Consider the following 20,102-nt stretch of genomic DNA (forward strand, 5'->3'; position numbering starts at 1 on the left):
ACAGTGCCGATGCCCCTCGTTCACACTGACACCTCCTAGGTACTGACGCAGCCTGCCATCATTGTTCTACAGTAATACCCGTTTTCTATTTTTCCTCCCAAACGGTTGGAGTCGTTCTCCATTTACGCGCCACAGTTGGGATGTCCGTGACATTACTGTTGCCCCGTTGTTGTTGTGGTGGTACTAGCCTCTGCCTTCCTTCCCGTGTGGTAAGTTTCATTGTTTTTGTCGTGTTATCAGACGCTGGCTTATCGTGTCGGCCGTGCCCATCCTGTGATGAGTGGGTAGCGCACAACAGGGATTACAAAGATCACGAAGGGTCTTTATCATCAACACCCCACCCCACCCTCCTCCTCCCTCATTTGCCACATGATTAGACCATTATCATAATACCATAGGGTACCAAGCTGGGTCATTATGGTAGCCTTCACTGTTCTCATGTTTCGTGTGGTGCGTCTCCAGGCTTTTGAGTAATTGTAACCGAAGCTCATCTCATTACACAGATTTAAGTCATGTTATTTGTAGTTGTAACTGAATTTTTAAGATATAAAGGCACTGTAATTTGTCGCTTAATTTCACAACAGTTTCTTTACATAATGAAGGATTAGAGGTAAAAATAGAGTAAATATGCATAGAATTATGTATCCATACTTGACACATGTTTGCGTTAGCTAACGTCCAGAACTCTTACGCCAAAACGTGAACCTATTTTCTTCAAGGAATTGTAATACGTAATTAAGGTCATTTTGTGTTGTGATAATTTAGTACTGTAACCAGATACTCGTAATTGCGTAATTAGAACTGGAGGAGTGACTTGTAATTGAACTTGAATGATGTAATTGCTCCCAGCTTGGTGCGGACACCCGACGCTCCGCCTCCTGAGTTTACATTAACACGTCACGTATGTTAAGGGACGGGTGAGGGGTGCCGGAAGAATGTCATGGGATCGGACGCGTTAGAATCGCTTTGTTTATAGTGATAGTGTGAATGTTGACATCGGTCTCAGAATTAGTATGCCAAGTGGAGAGGTGTGACGCACTCGTATTAGTGTGAAAGTTCTCAAGTTTTGATTTAACACACTGGACATGTGTAGGGAGTGTGTTTGGTGAGTGAATTGCGAGACTGCATGCATTCGATCCATTCCCAGGTGTTAGGGTTGGAGTTAGAGATAGTAGACTGAAAGATAGTCTTTTTAAAGTAGTGCTGCAAAAAAAAAAATACTTAGATACTTAACCCTGTGAGGACGATGGTACGACCCTTTTGTGATAGCTAGGTCTTACGACTCAACCCGTAAGGGGTCATGTCAAGGGTCACGCCCTCGTACCCAAAGGTCGTTCCGTCGTGGTTACAAACGTTTCTCATACATAATTGTCGTTCCCTCATTGAACTGTAAAGCGTAGCTCCTGTATAAACACCTAAATTACAAACTGATACCCCCCCCCCCATACTTTACTGGAGCATCCATTGTTGGTGGAGTGTCTGTCGTGTGTATCAAAGTGGAATGTTGAAGTTTAATGGGCAGGTGGGTCTACGTTGCAACAGTGCATTGTATGGTGTTACTGCTCGGACATCCCAGGGATATTTTTAGCCGAATAAGCTTTGTTGATTCTATTTTGAAGCTCTGTACATATCAAGTACTCGTACTGTGAGAGGCACTTGTCCTCTGGTGGGTTGTCAAGAGTGAGCAATGTCTAGGTTGTTTTATGGGTAAACAGGAGGGTGGTAGTCGGGGTAACTGGTGGGTAGTGAGGGTGTGGTATGACGTGGAGGTGGCACTCGGGGGTCAGTCTGGGGTCGCGGTGCCACCTCCCTCACCCCAACACTGGTCCGCATTCATACTAACCCTGTCTCTCTCTCGCTCTCTTTCTCCTCCTCCCTCCCTCCCTCCGGCCGACCTGCTCCTAACGCCCTCCTGTTACAGAGGTAGCTGGAGGTGGGGGAGTGTGGCTGCCTCAGTTACCTCGGCTCGGCCGGACCACACTGTCCATCTCCCCTTCCGTGGCCACACCAGAAGACCCAGAGACCCACCAAACACACGCTTTCGGTTTCCTCTCCTCTGTCCTTAGCATGACTGCTGTCTATCCTGCCCGCTGACCCTTCCCTTCCTTGCCTCTCTTTGTGTGTGACGGTCTCGTGCAGCTCGCCATGAACCTCTACTTTAAGACCGGCACTGGTTAGCCCCGCGTTCCTCCGTTGTCCCATCCTTTCATCACTCTTGTCTCTCCTATCACCCGCAGCAGAGCCTCTCGTTGACCCCCACCAACCCTCCGCGAATATGAATTTGTGTCGCAGCTTCTTGCGACCTGTTACCACGGGAGGTGCCGACAACCGCTGCACTGTCCGCCGGGCAGGATGGACAAGTGTTGTTTTGTGGTGTTGAGAACAGTCAGGTGGTGTGCCGCGTCCGGCTGAGTGATAATGCCTCCTCGTCCAGTGCCGTGGGCAGCACCCGACATACGGCAGTCGGCTGATTCACGGCAAGCGACGCTTGCGCAGTGGTGTGCACTAGTGAACAGCACAACAAAACATAGGAGCATGAAAAGTGGACGTAAATTGTTGTGAGGAAGGCATGGCGTTGGAGTCTTACCTGCGGAAATCGTGACGACGGAGGAGCTAAAGGTGTGGTGGCAAGTGTTCGGTGACTTACATGTGTGGTGGGACTAGTGAATCACGTGTACTGTATTCGTGTTATGTGAGTGCGCGCCAGCTTTACCTGTGATGGTGTAAGATATATATATATATATATATATATATATATATATATATATATATTATTGTGTGTTAATCAGTGCCATGTTTTGTTTGATGTGTATATTGTGCCAGACTCATGACTCTCGTGCTTTCCCCGTGATCTCTGAGGTTACTAGTTTGTGTGTGTGTGTTCTCGTGAGATGACTGGATAGAGTGGAGTGTTGTCATTATTCATGGGGGTGTGCGCAACAAGCGGCGGGTTATTTCGGTATGATAAGGCGAGGAGGTGGTGAGCGTTAGGTTGTCGGTGGTGCAGCGTAGGGTTCGGGTGGCGCTGTTTATCTTGGGTTATCTGGACAATGGCTGCCCTTCTGTACGATGGGCCCCGGTACTGCTCCCACCCTCACCTCCCCCTACGCAACCCACACACACACACACACACACACACACACACACACACACACACACACACACTCTAGCCGCCCATACCTCGACTTAAGCCCGCGCTTCCTCCCATGCCTCACTCCACGTCCACTGTGACTCCGTCACGCCTTATTCTTTGTTCGTATGTCGTCTCTCCTGCCTGTACATCTCCACCCGCTCTGTATACCCACCTCACCCCTACTGTTCCGCGCGCTCACACACACACACACACCTGTGTTCATATAATTGCGCTATATATATATATATATATATATATATATATATATATATATATATATATATATATATATTATTAGTCGCTGTCTCCCGCGTTAGCGAGGTAGCGCAAGGAAACAGACGAAAGGTATACATATATATGTATATACTTACCTAGAGGTAGAGGAAGAAGAAAACTGCCCACGTATCTCTTGCGTGTCTCAGGTGACTAAGAGGGGCGGAGGGCGGAGGTGGGGGGACCGGAAATACTCCCTTCTTGTATTACTTTCCAAAACAAGGGACAAAGGAAGGAGCCGGGCAAGGATATTTTTTTTCACCTCCACTTTGCGACTGATTCGTTTGTTCTGGACATTAGCTCTTTTACGCGGGAATAGCGAACATATATGAAGTAATACGTACAGTGTGTCCCCAGGACCCGTGATGGTGGAGGTTCCTGGAACTTTTAAGGTTCATTGAGCTCCAAGCAGGAGCAGGAATGGTGTTCTCCTTTCGAGCGAGAATGTCCTTGACGAGATTTCGCTCCCTTGCTTCGACTGACGATGGTGGCTTCTAGCTCACAGTCTCACTACTTGCAGGCAGAGTCCGGTAACACACACACACATTATATATATATATATATATATATATATATATATATATATATATATATATATATACTTTCACTAGCTACTGCCTCGAACCCACAGTCGTCTCCTCCGCCTTCTACCTTACGAGAAGGGTTTTATGACATATACACGACCCGTACGTACCCCATCCACACACTAGTACCCAACCCTTCCGCCTTGTTCCGCCCACACGCCCACACCAACACGCCCATGAATAAGTTTAGTGCAGTTTTTGCTGCTATCAGCGGTTAAGTTTATTGTGCACCCCAAGCTCTTCCCTTGTGTACGGTAGCGCATAAAAAGAGTTTAGAGAGAGCACAGAGGGGTATCTGTCAGACGCCAGTGGCTGGGAGAGTATGAACGTCAGATGTTGAAAATTTTGTGGTTCATTACACACCTCATGTAGTCTCCTGCGGTGCACAGCCTCGCCCCGTGGTCTCCCACACCTTTTTACTGCCCACTGACCCTCCCAAACTTTGTTGACATAAACACAGACGCCCCTCAGATGCTTTTATTAGCAGCTTCCCCTCCTTTATAGCTCTCCTGGGGCACCGTCATGAAATCTCGGGCCTTTGTCGGCATCTTCCTCCATCACTGGATATATACTGAGAGAGAGAGAGAGAGAGAGAGAGAGAGAGAGAGAGAGAGAGAGAGAGAGAGAGAGAGAGAGAGAGAGAGAGAGAGAAATGTTTGGTTGATGGAGAAAAACTTTATTTTCATATTAATTTCAAGTACTTATGTTCATCCCAGTTCAAAGTCACGTGAAAACTGAATTTGCTTCCAAGTTTGTTTTTTTTTTTGGAAGATTAATAAAAAAATGCTTCCCATGAAGGCGATCATCTGAGCACACGTCGGTCTTTTGTCACAGTAATGTTGGTAACAGGTTACCACCAGTGTGGACGCGTCTGTCACGCCACACATTTTCAGAGCATAGAAAATGTATCATCTGCGTTCGTGCCGCGTCGCGGGCCGTGAACGATGTCTTTGTTGGGCGCGCGGGGCTCGAGACGCTGCTGGTCTCCTGGGGGACTCTGGTGTGGCGCCGTCGCCGGGAGGAGGAGGAGGACATCACGACCGGGGCGCCCCACCAGACCTGTCGACTGGCTGGACGTCATGACTTTCCCCCCCCTCCCTCAGTAGAGTTGTGTGTTTTTTTTGTCAATCTTCGTTGGAAACGTGTAAAGAACCGGTTGGGTTCGGGTGACCTTGACATTGTTGTTAGATCAGCGATCGACTCCTTAGGTTGTGAGGTGGTGGCGAACATCATCCTAGCTGCACTCTGTGTCCCTTACCATTTTGCAATGTTGCCCATGGCTAGGACGACCACAGGAGTATCCATTCACTTTTGGGGCGGCCAGTCGACTTCTCAGTTCTGTTCTTTAACATTGCTTCTGAGAGACTGCCATGCGTACATCCGATGGCGTTCGAGAACCTGTATTAGTCGAAGTACAATTTTGTCCCCTCTACCCCTTTTAACCCCCCCCCCCATCCCCATCCTAGAACGACCCAGTGTGTGTGTGTGTGTGTGTCGTAGGGTTTGTCATACGACCATACACAGTCGGTTATACATGTGGGCACATACACCTGGCCTAGGGGTAGGCCAGGACACCTGCTCATGCATATTCACTACTGCTGCTTGCTCTGTCCGCCTGACGAGGAAAGCAAAGTTGAACCTTACGATCCAAGGAGTTAAGATCCCCCTCTGAGGTGTCTGACTTGTGTTGCTGCTCACGTCTCAGGGGCGGTGGTATATGAGATGGGTACACATTCTGCACCTTTTTTTTTTTTTTTTTTTTTTAGTTATGTTGCGTACATAAAGACTAGACATTACTACATATCTCCGTGCGTCACCTGACGAGCATGCACACAGCCAGAAACCCGGACGAAAAGATTTGAACCAAAGTTCTCTCTTTATTCACGTAGATTAGATTAATTTATTCAAGAAATGAAAAAGTAGCGTTTAGACTTTGTAATGAAGACGTGTCCCAGGAGAGGTTAGGAGTTCCGCGAGTGTGTTATGGAAATACTATGGCACAGTGTGTTGCAGCCCGTCCAGCATGTAAAGTTATCTGAATCCCGTCATTTTTTTTTCCTTTTTACGTAGCAGCCATAGTAGTAGTAGTAGTAGTAGTAGTGGTAGTGGTGTTGTGGAGATGGGACGGGCTAAAATATGCCCTAATGATAGCCATCATGAAAGAAAAATATGAGAAAAATAGAATGAGAAATTAAATTGAGCTCCTCATATGTATGTATACCTAACACTTGAATATGGAAAAGTTTTTGGAAGAGGAAAGATAAAAGCGCGACTGTTCGAGGGAAGGAGGTGCCTTTTCGTAACAGTCCATCGTCATGTGGTCGGTCTCCTCACACAAACTATGGGAAGCAGAAATCAGTCGCGTGCGGCCCGTCCAAGGTTTGATCAGTTCAGTTCAGTTTCAATACTTCTTTCCTCGGTAGAGGAACGGGGGTCTTGGTGCTGTCACTTGGTACCCCTGTGTCCACGCTTTTCGAGGCTAGTACACAGGCAAACAGGCTCACAAGAGCATTGGCCGAAGTACTACTTATAGAACACAGAGAGAGAGAGAGAGAGAGAGAGAGAGAGAGAGAGAGAGAGAGAGAGAGAGAGAGAGAGAGAGCACCGGCATGATGGAAGGCTTTTAATTCGTTGCTCGTCTGCTGAGGTAGACCAGACTTCGAAAATTTTGCCACAATCCATTTGGTAATTGATGGGTTCCTTGGGATCACATTACCCTGTGGTAACCCCATTATGGCGAGGGTCGTGTGTTGGGAGGGGGTCATGACCTTGAAAGAACTTAGGAATCTTCAGCATTGGCTGGCTTGCTACAACACTCTTCCCCCCGCCACACGTTACCCACAATGTGTCATTCGTTGTGTCGTGTGGGAAATCCATTGTAACGTTGCAGGATATACAACGTTTTTGGTCTGGCAGGGTTGAGTTATACCATCGTCCTGGCGTCATGAGAGTGGTTCTGTAATTTAGAAATTAATTGAATTCGTGTTATATGAGATGGATGATTCCAACGAAGCACGCTGGCTGGGCGTGCATCTCTGTGTGCCTGTTTATGTCTGTACGTAACGTCTGTGTGAAAAGTTGACGGTATGACCTTGTGATTAATGTGGTTGTCGTGCAGGCAGACCCTTCTTGTAAGCATGTTTGTTCACTGGTTTCCTTTTGGATCTTATCTTTGTTGTGTGTCCTGCCATTTACTTTTAATGTGTGCTGTTGTGTACAGTCAGTCGGTTGGTGAATTTGTGTGCAGTCAGTAGGTGGGTGTATTTGTATATCGTCATAAAGTATAGCACCTTGAGTGTAATGTCACAGTACTGTGTGATTTCATAAGTGTTTATAATGTAACGTTTCACTTTTCCTGGTTAAATGCATATTAACCCACCAACACACCTGTAGAAATATCTGAGTGTTTGTGTATGTGTGTGTGTGTGTGTGTGTGTGTGTGTGTGTGTGTGTGTGTGTGTGTGTGTAGAGCACATATGTATCGGGCGGAACACTTGTGAGGAAGGTGGCGGGAACTGTGTGGGTATGGCTCCACCCAGTTCGTCCCATGCATCACGTCTCTCCGGTCGGTCCAGGAGACGTGCTCACGATAGCAGCGACGACCATTCCCTCACCGCCGACCACGTCACGTCCGAGATCATCACGTGCGTGAACCACGAATACCACGTTACTACTCAGCACGACGGTGCGGCCTTCTGGGTATGATTAGCTTGGTCGTAAACCCTACTACTACCCATGATGAATAGGTTGAAAGCCGAGCCACCTTCCCCAAGGGCCGGTACCGTCTTGCTCAAGGATAAGTCCGTTGTGTTGCTCAAGGATAAGGCCGTTGTGTTGTTCAAGGATAAGGCCGTTGTGTTGCTCAAGGATAAGGCCGTTGTGTTGTTCAAGGATAAGACCGTTGTGTTGTTCAAGGATAAGGCCGTTTAGTTGCTCAAGGATAAGGCCGTAGTGGGCCCTTATGGTTCAAGGATCCTACCATCGCACTGGTGTTAAAACATTTCAAGAAGAAGCTTTTGAGTGTTGTGATTTTTAATTCGGGCTTTTGTAGACGATATTTTCTTTTTAGTACATATCCCTTGAGGAAAACCTAGAAATTGGAGACACGAATTAACGTTTTGTAGAGAGTCTAGTGGAAACTAAAGTTATCATCGGGACGTGGCTAATGAAATCTGTACGTGGCAAACGCTGTCAGTATTGGCAGTATTTACTCAAGGTGTTTTGATATCATGGGGTAAGAAATACAGTGACTTCGAAACGCTGCGCTCTTGTGTGTGATGCGAAAACGTCGATGAGTTTTGAAGTTGACGTTGGAATGGCTTATGTGACATCAGAACGGTTGCTCGCTTACTGTGAACGTGTTTTGAATAACAAGTTGATTAAGATGGAAGCATGGACAGCTCCTTCTTTGGGAGGGAGTTGTTCATGTGAGTATGAAGGTGGGTGACAGCGTGTGAGGTGTCCGTGTTTGCTGGTGTGGGCCGGATCGGCTCCTCTCCACCTGGGGTGGAGTGGGTTATCCATCTCCATCCCCAGTCATGACGGTGCCTCTCCGGGGGGTCAGGTTTTGTGAGTTCCAATCTGGTGATTAGACCGGAACTCCTGCGTGGTGATCCAGATTGTGTTGTCTCTAAGGAACTGTTAAGCCATATATGCCGTGGCACAAGTGAATCTAAATGGACCCATATAACAGCTAACCATATGATAATGTTTGGTGTACATAATTTGTATAAAACTAGGAAGCAGCGGCATTTCCTACCTCCCTGGCAGATAACTCCCTTTGATGTCACGACACCAACTTATCCACCCAAGAATCTACTTATAATCTTCACCTTCAACACGTAGCTAAGATCAGTGCTCTTGGACATTATGCAGAAACTCCAGACTGACAATGACATAGCCCGGTGCATCTATAATGATGGGTCTCGCGATTCTGCCACTGGGAAGGCAGGTGGTGCTGCCATTGTGTTCCATCCCAATGGCAATAGATTATTGAAAAATGTTTCAATAAACGATTGGGCATCTACTCTATAAACTAACGTGTTCGCCATACATATCGCTCTTGAGCGGGTGGAAATCACTGCCACAGACAGTTTGATTATCTCTGATTCTTTATCTTCAGTACTTGTCCTTAACACCCGAAGATCAGAATGTAACATGCTGGTCTCTGAAGCCAGACACAAATACTTAAACATTATTGCTCAAGGGATTCAAATCCAATTGTTATGGATTCCCTCTCATATAGGCCTCCGTGAGCATGACAAAGCTGATGCTTTAGCCAAACTTGCATTTAGTAAAGGTGATGTTGAAAACAACATTGGGTTTTCAGTTAGAAGCCTCAAAATTGTAAAGTTTGTGATCAAAGATTTGGACACAAACTAGAACACTGTGTCTTAGAATGTGAAAAGGTAGAGGCTTTCAGAGATAGATCTAAACAAACCTTGCAAGAAATGTCCCAACACATTGTGAATAACAGATTACCTGAAATTTTTTAGGTTTGTATCCACATGCTGCACCTAGTCGGTAAAACTTACATACCATGTGAAACAATGTGATGTGTGTAATGAAATGACTGTTATGAATTGTAACGTTACATCTTATCAACCCACTGGGGTCTGACCAAGACCCTCTGTGACCCCATTAATCCTTTTGCGCTACCGCTCACGGTATGAGCATGGGGTGCACAATAAATTTTTTGGGGGGTTACCGGCACAAATCAAATCACACACACACACTCACACACACAAACACACACACACACACACACACACACACACACACACACACACACACACACACACACACACACACACCTGTGACGGTGTTTCTCTGGCGTGGGTTTCACACCCACGACGGTGCTTTTCAAAGGTGGGTTGTGGAGGCCTCCCGCCCATGATGGTGCCAAGGTGCGCTCTGCCATAGGTGCTTAGGGGGGGAAACATTTCCAAGGACGGCAGTTTGTCCCTCACGTTCTGTTTTGCTTGTCGTGATGTAATACATGTGCAGTTAACCGAGTGGTAGTCAAGTGCTGGTTTGCATGGGCATTGCATGACCCACTGTCATGCCTCGGTATGAAGACGTTGCTGGATTTTCATGGCTCTGATGAGGAGGTTCGTTCAAGCCGTGAGTTTCCAGTGTCCTGACCAGGTTCAGACTTGGTGGTCCCTGCAGACCACAGCAACTTGATGGTCCCTGCAGACCTCAGCAACTTGGTGATCCCTGCAGACCACACGCTGTGGTCCCTGCAGACCACAGCAGCTTGGTGGTCCCTGTAGACCACAGCAGCTTGGTGATCCCTGTAGACCACAGCAGCTTGGTGGTCCCTGCAGACCAGGAGTGTTGATCGATGGTCGTTCTCAGCGCTTGGATGGCCGGAGGCTGATGGTTGTACATAAATCTCATCATTTAATTTTGATAGGAATTTTATGACGAACCTTCAACATTCCACACTTCCGGAATCTACAGTATTCTGTATCCCAGGCTGTAACGGCAACGGCTCGTACCTTGTTGGCCACGATTACAGGAACAAAAGAAAAACAAAAGAGAATACGCGACTATGTGTACGGTGAGGGTTAGAGGAACAGCTGCCCACAACGTACACCTTCATCCTTAACCCATATTATTTGTTCCATGTGTATTGTTAGACTGTTATCAAGGGCAGAAGGTTAATGTAGGCAGGAGGAGTAGTCACTGCTGTGGGTGACACATGTGTTCCCTCTCCTGACGGGGAATGTGGACCCCCGCAGCTGTTGCTGCTCGTTCCCCGGTGAGGAGGAGCTCTCGCCCCCAGCTGCTGTCGGTACCTGAGCCGTGACACACGGCTGGCCCGAGGTGACTTGCGGTGGTGGTTACGACGGGGCGGCCTGACGACCGGAGGCCGCGGTGGTAATGGTGGTGATGGTGATAGGAGACTGATGGCCTGGTTGTGACTTGGTGATGGGTTTAGGTAGTGGTGGCTTCTACTGATGATAGTCTGCTTCATGCAGGACGATGTTGCCCTCCCCCCCCATAACATGATTCTCTCTCTCTCTCTCTCTCTCTCTCTCTCTCTCTCTCTCTCTCTCTCTCTCTCTCTCTCTCTCTCTCTCTCTCTCATATACCAGATGGCACCGGCGTGATTCGTCCCATACCAGCTTATCCCACTGTCAGTCAAGTCCCGTCCTGGAACACCAAGTTTTCCGCGCGTGTCTCTTTAAGTATTTCGTAATCACTAGGGAGTGGACACGAGACGCTTGACCCCCCGCCCCCTCCTCTGCCTCCCATCGTTTTCGTGTGGATACCAGCCACCTGAGGATAGACCATTGTGGTTCCACCATCGTAACTCGAGGTGTGGAATTTCCTCCCTCCCTTCGTCTTTCCCTGTGATCTCTCCACATTCAGGTCTGCAGACACCTGAGGAACTCGTATAAGTCTCTTCGTTGTTTTTCTCCTTCTCTGTATTTATTATTTCATCCAAGAGTGATAAGGTGAGGGCATTTTGCCTGTGCCATGTTGGCTGCAGCAAATAATGGATAAAGTGTTCATTTACTGGACTGATAGTAACGAGATCTATGTATTTTTATAGTTATATGTCTCAGTATCTGTATGTATGCACCCACATGCACATATATGTATATTGTTTACATATGTACATTAGTGGCTGCCTTAAGTCAATAAACTTCGTTATTATCATCATTATTATTATTATCATTATTATTATTGTTATTATTGTTATTATTATTATTATCATTATTATTATTATTGTTATTATTATTATTATTATTATTATTATTATTATTATTATTATTGTTATTATCGTAAAATACATGCATATTTACATTTTCTACGAAGTCTTTATAGTAAACGTGTAGTGCAGTGCTGCATGACGTGGCTCACATTGCCCTCTCCTTCCCTCTTCACTTCTCTTCCTCCCTTAGTCACCATCTCCTCTCTCCTCCTTGCCACTCACTCGCCCACTCATCTGTTACGGATACATGGGGCAGGAAATGGCCTGGGTTGACCGGGCGGGTGATTTGGCCTCATGCATCACTCCCACGCTCGCTGGGTCGGAACTAGTGGCTTATTGGGAGGAGGTGGGGAAAGCCTTCCACACTCGCTCGCCCACACACTGATCTGAAAGATCGGAGGGCTCTCGAAATAGTTTGTGGGATTAGAGGATGTTGGGAGTATGTGGGATTCGTGGCTGATGGGATAGAGTGTGCTAACAAAGGGGTTGTGCTTTCGGGATGGATGGCTCTGGGGAATATGGAAGGCGAGGCTGTGAGCAGTGTGGGGGATATGGCTGTGGACAGTGTGTGTGTGGCAGCTGTGATGGTCTGTGCTTTATTAGGTCTGTGGCCACTACCTAGGGGAAGTGTGGTCCCTCACATGTGGCACACATGTGGCCTCCAGGCGTGGCCCTCACACCTGGAACCCCAGGGTAGACGCGGGGAGATAGATAGGGTGCCTAAGGTCATTACCTGGTTGTGGAGGGGAGGGTAAATGGCCGCACCTCCCCGAGGTACATTGAGGAGGAATAACATGTAATGGGTACGGAAAGAAAATGGTATTTACGGCGTTTGCTGTCTCTGTTAGTGTGCTTGCATGCATGGATGCACACTCGTGTTTATTTGTGTTTACATTCGTGCATTAATGCTCGTGTGTTTTATGTGTGCCTCCCAACCCTTCTCGTTTCCAACATTTCACTTGTCACGATACACTCGCACCATCTCCTACTCTAGTCTTCTTCGTTGATCGTGGTGATTTCAGGTGTCCATTTTGTGATTGCGAAACGTTTTCATATAAAGTTGGATGATAGTGTGATGTTAGTACACGAAAACGTTGACGACTATTCGTATTATTGCTCAGTGTCACGTTGTGTGACACAGGATGAGTTGTCGCCTGCTGTATCTTGCGCCTCGAGACGCCAAGAACGTGCTTAGAACTAAATGACTGTATTGGTTGGAGAATATCGGATTATATCGATAGATTAGGAGGGTTTAACCCTTTGACTTTGATGATCAGCGTCGAACTCAGGCGGTCAAATCAATTACGATTGTGATAGTACCGTCCCCCAACCGTATTTTATTTGATATTTTATTTAATTATTTTTGTCATAAGGATGATAAGTTCCGACTTATGGAATTATCTGGATGATGGAGGCAGGGGGATTTTCTGTTGGTGTGGGAGATCCATATGTAGTCCTGCTCACTCTTACGCCCATTCCCACATGCGTCCACCCTAAATCCCTCCCACACAGGCCCACAGTAATGCTCGCCTCGTCCACGCTTTCAAGTTTGTGTTCTCTCGTCACCACCGACCAGATCCCCCCAGCACATCCTGATCACGACCACTGCCCTACTCTTAGTCCCACGCCCACGCCCCTCCCAAGGCTGGTGCGTCTAGGGGGGGGGGGTTGCCCCAGCCCGCCCATACGCTCAGCTGAGTCAACACGTGCCCTCAGCTGTGCACGCAGGGCTGTGAATGGGCTTATGGAAGTAATGAATGGGTCAGTTGGGAGGATTTTGATAATCACGGAGCGAAGAGGGAGTAAAGAGGTGGGGTTGTGTTAATATTGGGGGTGTCTCCTTCCACCGGAACACCCAGCTGTTGTCATCACACCCCCGGGGCGGCCTGGCGTGCCTCCCGCCCCCTCAGTAGTGTATACACAGATAGTGAGAGTTTGTCTTGTGGTCTCTGTAAATGTTTCCCTCACAAGATGACTCGCGTTGCTCGATTATGGTCTGTGTTGTGCAGACATTGAATTGAAAGTCTTAAATATTTATATGATATATATATATATATATATATATATATATATATATATATATATATATATATATGAACATTCATAAAGTTTGAAGTAAAACATTGTGATAAGAGGTGTCCTTGGTGTATGATATTGTTATGATAAAGAAAAATATTTTACCAGGAAAGTGTGTTAAATTTCGCATGACTGTGTTGGAGGACGACATTGGCAACATGTTGGCCAATGTTAAGTTAACGTGAGCGAGACACAGACACACGTAGTATGGTACACGACAACCGGCGGGGGTCGGCCATGTTGGCCAGCCCACGGCTCGACACCGAGCTGGATCGTCGATTCGATAACCCGGCCAGTCTCTACTGTCTGGAGGAGGAGTTCTCCTCCACCAACACCCTAGGGACCCTGGACCTTCCTGGGAGCTGTGGCACTCTGCCTGGATCCTTCACCCCGACGCCGCCGCAGTTGCGGGACAACGGCGCCATGGAGCGGCGTCGAGGGGCCTGGCGTGACGCGGGCTTCTGGCTCAGAATCATCTCCCCGGGCGGCACCAAGCGCCTTCAGCGCCGGGGTGGATCCAACACCGACCTCTCCTTCAAATCAGACACCCTCCCGAGGAACATCAAGTACTCTACCGTCACGCCCGGGAAGTCAGCCACGCCCGTATCCGCCTTCACTCGCCCAATGCCTTCCACACTGGATCGCACGACGCACGTTTCTCCCTTCAAGTACTCCTGGAAGTCCCCTACCTCGCCCATCCTGACGTGGAGCCGCAAATCCAACAGACAGCCCACGACCCCCTTCAGGAGCCTCGACCTCGGTTGCCAGCCCGGCTACACCTCCGGCGTGTGGGACGGGTTGTCGTACACGCCTCCCGCCTTACCTCCCCGAAACTCCTTCGAGAGGGACACCCCCCGGAGCCGCACGCTGCCGCGGGACCTGCGGTGCGTCAGCCCCCAGGGGTCCCACTACTCAGGCCGGTCGCTGACACCGACCTGGGGAAGCAAGAAGGGCAGTAGGAGCCCCGGCGGGGGTTCGCCGTGGTGGTGGCGGGTCATCTCGCCCTCCTTTGTGGCCAGGAAGATCTTCCCGGAGCGGCGACAGTCGCCGCGCTCGCCCGCCGACGTCATCATCGAGTGGGTAGGTTACCTTCCTGTACTATAAGTTTGACAGTAGGTAGAATCAGGGATGACTAGGCTTACTTACCTTGACTTCAATCGGGTCAGCAGAACCCGCGCCGGCGTTCGGTGCAGGAGTTATATGTGACAAATTCTAAGCTAAATCTTACCTGTAATATTAGGCTCAGTTGGCACTTGGCCCTGTGTTCATGCCTTGGTAGACCTTGTTATGAGGTTTAGTTGGTCTGCGTGCTGACGCTAATGCTGAATTGAATTTGCGTCATGGCAGAGAGGACTCGTAAGTTCACTGAACTGAACTTCCCCCTTTTTGCCGTTCACTGTACATAATGTTGTGGTTTGATAGAGAAAAGTACCTTAGCAGTTTCTTCAGGAGGAATTATACGAAGATCCATTTTTTTTCCCCCAGTGTTATGGGTAATAGTAGTAGCCACTTCAGTGTGACAGCACGATCTTTTTAAGCCCGACGGAACGAGCGTTGGAGATGACTTAACATACCCTTTGGCTATGGTAGCCTACAGCCTTCGACCTGTCCCGCAAGTGTCACGTCAAAGGCCCAGGTTACCTCGTCTGGTAAGTGGTAGCACTGACGGACCCGAGGATCGTAACATCGTACAACAAGGGGTTAGGATTAACGTCGATGAGCCTCAGACGACGCGTGGGTTGAAAGCAGGCTGGTGAGAGGACAGAGTAGTTGGGGAGGCGGGGACAGCTGGGGAGAAGGCAGAGGGCAGCTGGGGAGAAGGCAGAGGGCAGGTGAGGAGAAGGCAGGGGGCAGCTGGGGAGAAGGCAGGGAAACTGGGGAGAAAGCATGGGGCAGCTGGGGAGAAGGCAGGGGAGCTGTGGAGAAGGCAGAGTGACGGTAAATCTCCTGTGGGTCGCTGACTGGGCCCTGCACATGATGGCAGGGGACAGGGTTACATAACATCCTCCTCCAGATACCGTGAGGCAGTCCCCTAGAGTTTCGCGGGATCAACGGGCGGGTCTTTGAGTAATAACACCATCTCGTTAGTCAGACGAGTTTAGCTCTTTTTACAGCCCTGGATAGTGACATTAGGTCAGGTGCGGCGATACAGGAGGACCGGTGTCACGGAGTCAGGTGTGTCAGTACCGGGGGACTGATGACATGGTGTCAGTACAGGGGGGACCGATGGCCTGGTGTGTCGGGTGTGATGTTACGGCATGAATTTAGGGGTTGTATTGTCATCCCGGTATTGATGTTAGGTTGTGTGGGTCGGGACTGATGTAACATGGAGGGAGTGAGTGAGTGAGGTGTGATGTGCACGTTATGACAACGAGTGGCGTAACGTTAGTGGCTCGTGTGATGTGACGTGAAGATGTGTGCGCGGTGACAGGGGTGGCGTGATATCAGTTGGGTGTCTTGGTGAGGCATCCCCTAGCGGTGGTGGTGGTGTGAGAACGCCTCCTCCCCCACACAGGCCTTAGATGAGGATGTGGTGAGACTTGAGTCGGACGCATCATCATCATCATCACCACCCAGCCACCGGAAACTGTCCTTGATTAGTGGAGGGAGACGTGTGTGTGTGTGTGTGTGTGTGTTTATGTGTGGTATCACCGTAGGCGAAGACACTGAGGAATGCACCTCCACTATATGCCTCGGAAACCATGATTTTGTTCCTTCTTTCAAACATTTGATTCGTGATTATGCAGTGTGTAGTAAGATGCCTTTAAGTGGTGGTTGAAGGAAATATGATGTAGTGATTGGTGTCGCCCGGAAGTTAAGCTTTCATTCAGGAAAATTGTATTAACACATTGTTTACCACGAAAGGATTTTTGACAATGATGACCAAAAGAAACTAACATAGTTTTTAGAATGTAAGTTTGAGTCTCTTTTCATTGTTTACGTTTGTCACCTGAAGTAGTTAGGCTTCTTGAGCATGTGGGCGAGAGATATTGGGTATGATAGTTTAGCCTTTGACCTGACCCTTAGAATGTCAAGTCAGATGCCTGGCCACCACACCAAAGGGTCGCACCGTCTTGCTGAGGGTCCACAACCATGATGTTTTATCACATGTTTTTTCCCCCCACATCTCACTTCCTCGGGCACGTCTGATGTATGTTCATGGCACCCGTCCGCCAGGGTTTACTCGATATATGTATATTCCAACTGTCGGTCGCTCCAGACTTGTTATTTATTTTTTTTCATTTCTGTTTTTTCACGAGAATGTATTATCGTCCGGACGTACAATTTGAGGATTGTTGTACGGTTGCCAGGTTAGTGTACTTTGTACAACGCAGTCATCTTCTGTACACGGAAACTGCTCTCTCTATACTAAGTGCCGCCATTTTTTTTTTATTCTTTTGTATTTTTTACGTTGATCTGATACTTTTGAATTAATGCACGACCATTTCACACATGTCTTCGTGTGACCTATAAGTATTATAAGTTAATCCAGAATTGACCGTGTTATTTTTTTTTTTTTTTGCCATGATTGATAAACCATTTATACTTTATTTTTGTGTAAGTTGCGCATGGAGACGAGCCTTTTATGAGTCGTCTTTAGATTAAATCGTAACCTTTAAACTTTAGGAAGCTTTCCATCCGGCGAGGGAGCAACGCAACTGCTATCCGACGACAGACGGACGAGTGTTAATGTCAAAATGTTCTCGTAACTCCAGACGGGTGAAGAACGTAGTGATCTCTGACGGCTAGTGGGGGCGGCCTGCCACCAGCACGCGTGTGGCTGGGCTCAGCGCGTTATAAGACCCGGGCTTCGTCGTCACCTCGGCTCTCATATATACAAGGGGTTTACGGGTGGGAGATCTGCCCGCACGTAAGACTCGGGGTCGTGTAGAGGCGCCCGCCCTTCATCCCCCCGACAGCTTGTGAGGATGTCGTTTGTTATGGCCGCGCCGGCAGGACAAGGAAAACCATCGCCCATGTGTTAACACTTTGAGCGCGACGGCTCATCTCATTAGGTATGATGCCCTAGCTTTGATCAAGCCTTAAAGGGGAAGGTCAAGGGGTAGGGCATTATAACCAAGGGTCGTACCGTTCGTGGTCAAAGGTCGTACGGTGGTTGCTAATGGGGTTTAAGCCGTGGTGTGGAGGGAGAGGCCCGGCTCACATGATGATATGGTGTCCTCCCACGGGGTGTGTGTGTGTGTGTGTTGAGCATGGGGTATGACAGTGAACATGGCCGGCGGTGTCGGCACAGACCACAGTGTCCAGCAGCCTGGCGAGCAGTGAGACACCGACGTCAAAGTTCGTAGTAGGGCTGGCGTGGCGGGGGCGTGGGGGGGAACCAGCCACAGGAACACTCAATTGGTGTCCGGGTCGGGTTGTGGCCGCGGCCCCCACCCTCACCACCACCAGCTCCACCCTCGAATCTCCGCCCACGCCACCCTCCCACTCCGCCACACTCACCTGGATCCTCAGACCGGCCACACTCGCCTCTCCGGCAACCATGGCGCTGTGATAATGTCACTTGTCACACCCACCTACCCAGACGGGGCAGCAGTGTTGTCATGCTCGTTTGCTCAGTCAGAACCATTTTACTTGAAGCATGGTTTAAGTAGGCTGACCCGTGTGTTTGTGTGATGTGTGCCTGTATGATGAATAGATGGCTAATGCTTCCTTCGCCGTAATGTTTTGGTCTGCTTCTAGCTTACCGTTTGGTCACAGTTGGCACTCATGCCTGTTGTAAAAAGTTGGCACTGTTTTTTTGACCCTGTATGTTGTCTAGGCTGGCGGCCTGACTCTCTCTCTGTATTTTTGTGTTGGGTGACACGTGTCGCACCAGTATGTCTAGGCACTGTGTTACCCGGTATGTTTAGGCTGCTGCCGCCCATACTCCTGTCAGAAGACTGACCTCCTCTCTTTCATCCGTCGCTGGTTACAGGTTGCCTGGTTTAACCGTACTCCACTTCGACCCTCATTATGCCTCCTTATCTTTGGTTCTTGGAGTTACTGGTCGCTTCAGCTGGGCTCCGGTCGCTCCCCCTATCCGGCCCGCTTCTTAAGGGTTGCTGAGCGGACGTCTTTCATATTTGGTACGCGTTTAGAGATGCCTCTGTGAAATGATAACACGTCGAGCAATAACTTGTACTCTAAGACGTCGCAGGAGGATGACGCACGTCGTACCCTGATTTGTCGTGCCTCCGATGTACCACAGGGCCCAGAGTGTCCGACCTTATGGATGTGGTGGGAATGTTAAGTGGAGGAGGTCTTGTGTACGTGGTGGAGTGGCTGGGTGGAGCGAGGTGTGGTAGCGTTGGAGCAGAGTCCTCGTCTGGCGCGTGTTTGTTGTTTGAACCTGTTGACTTGCGTTACCGATGACACGGACAGGAGTCGCTGTACGCGGGAATGTGGGGCACGATCTTCCCTCCTCACTCGTGTGGACTTGCCAACCGAGACGTCACGATGAGGTGGGGGTGCTGGAGCTTGTGTGTGATGATGCTTGTGCTTGGGAGGCTGGAGTCAGAAGTGTGATGCTTTCGGGAGCTGGAGTGTGAGGTACGCTAGCTTCGGATGCTGAAGTGTGAGGTACGCTAGCTTGGGATGCTGGAGTGTGAGGTACGCTAGCTTGGGATGCTGAAGTGTGAGGTACGCTAGCTTGGGATGCTGAAGTGTGAGGTACGCTAGCTTGGGGTGCTGGAGTGTGAGGTACGCTAGCTTGGGGTGCTGGAGTGTGAGGTACGCTAGCTCAGGATGCTGAAGTGAAAAGTGTGATGCTTTAGGATGCTTGGGAAGCTGGAGTGTGAGATGCGATGCCTAGTTTTTGGATGGTGAAATGAGAGGTGTGATGGTTGATGAGTGGCTTGAGATCCTGGGGTGTAAGGTGCAATTTTGGTCGTTGATTATTGCAAGTTTCATCTTGAATGTGACGTCATATCATATCATATATCGTAGGATGAAATGTTGCGTGATAAATTGAAGTATTGCGTGTTGTGGTGTGATGTGTTTCGAAGCTTCGTGTTTCATCCAAATGGACGATGTTGCTTGTAGATATTTTCGCCTTTGAGTGGAGGTCACAAATTTATTTTTTTCTTTTTCTAAAGTCTATAATCCAGATGCTGGCATTGTGTGTGTGTGTGTGTGTGTGTGTGTGGTGTGTGTGTGTGTGTGTGTGTGTGTGTGTGTGTGTGTGTGTGTGTGTGGTGTTGCATGCTTGTACCCTACGGAGAGAGAGTTGTACACTAATGAGGCCGCCCCATATCAAGCCCTCCTTACTGGTCTTAAATTCTTCAACTTTTTAGAACATATTACTTCC

General features: G+C 48.6%; 1 protein-coding gene across 6 annotated transcripts in view; it reads left to right on the top strand.

The window, feature by feature from the left end:
* Positions 1-20,102, top strand: part of LOC139763198 (regulator of G-protein signaling loco-like) — a 188,133-nt gene that overhangs the window by 125,822 nt on the left and 42,209 nt on the right. Inside the window, exons 1-2 of one of the 6 annotated variants that reach the window (XM_071688939.1) lie at positions 2,249-2,619; positions 13,901-14,872. The exons of 4 other annotated variants lie outside the window; for them this stretch is intronic. In XM_071688939.1, the coding sequence (XP_071545040.1) occupies positions 14,000-14,872 (873 nt within the window). In that variant the 5' untranslated portion in view covers positions 2,249-2,619; positions 13,901-13,999. Of the gene's footprint in view, positions 1-2,248; positions 2,620-13,900; positions 14,873-20,102 lie in introns of those variants that run through there. One more of the 6 variants, XM_071688938.1, reaches the window with a different exon arrangement.

The sequence above is a fragment of the Panulirus ornatus genome, chromosome 46 (assembly GCF_036320965.1).
Source record: "Panulirus ornatus isolate Po-2019 chromosome 46, ASM3632096v1, whole genome shotgun sequence".
In the NCBI taxonomy this organism is placed as follows: Eukaryota; Metazoa; Arthropoda; class Malacostraca; order Decapoda; family Palinuridae; genus Panulirus; species Panulirus ornatus.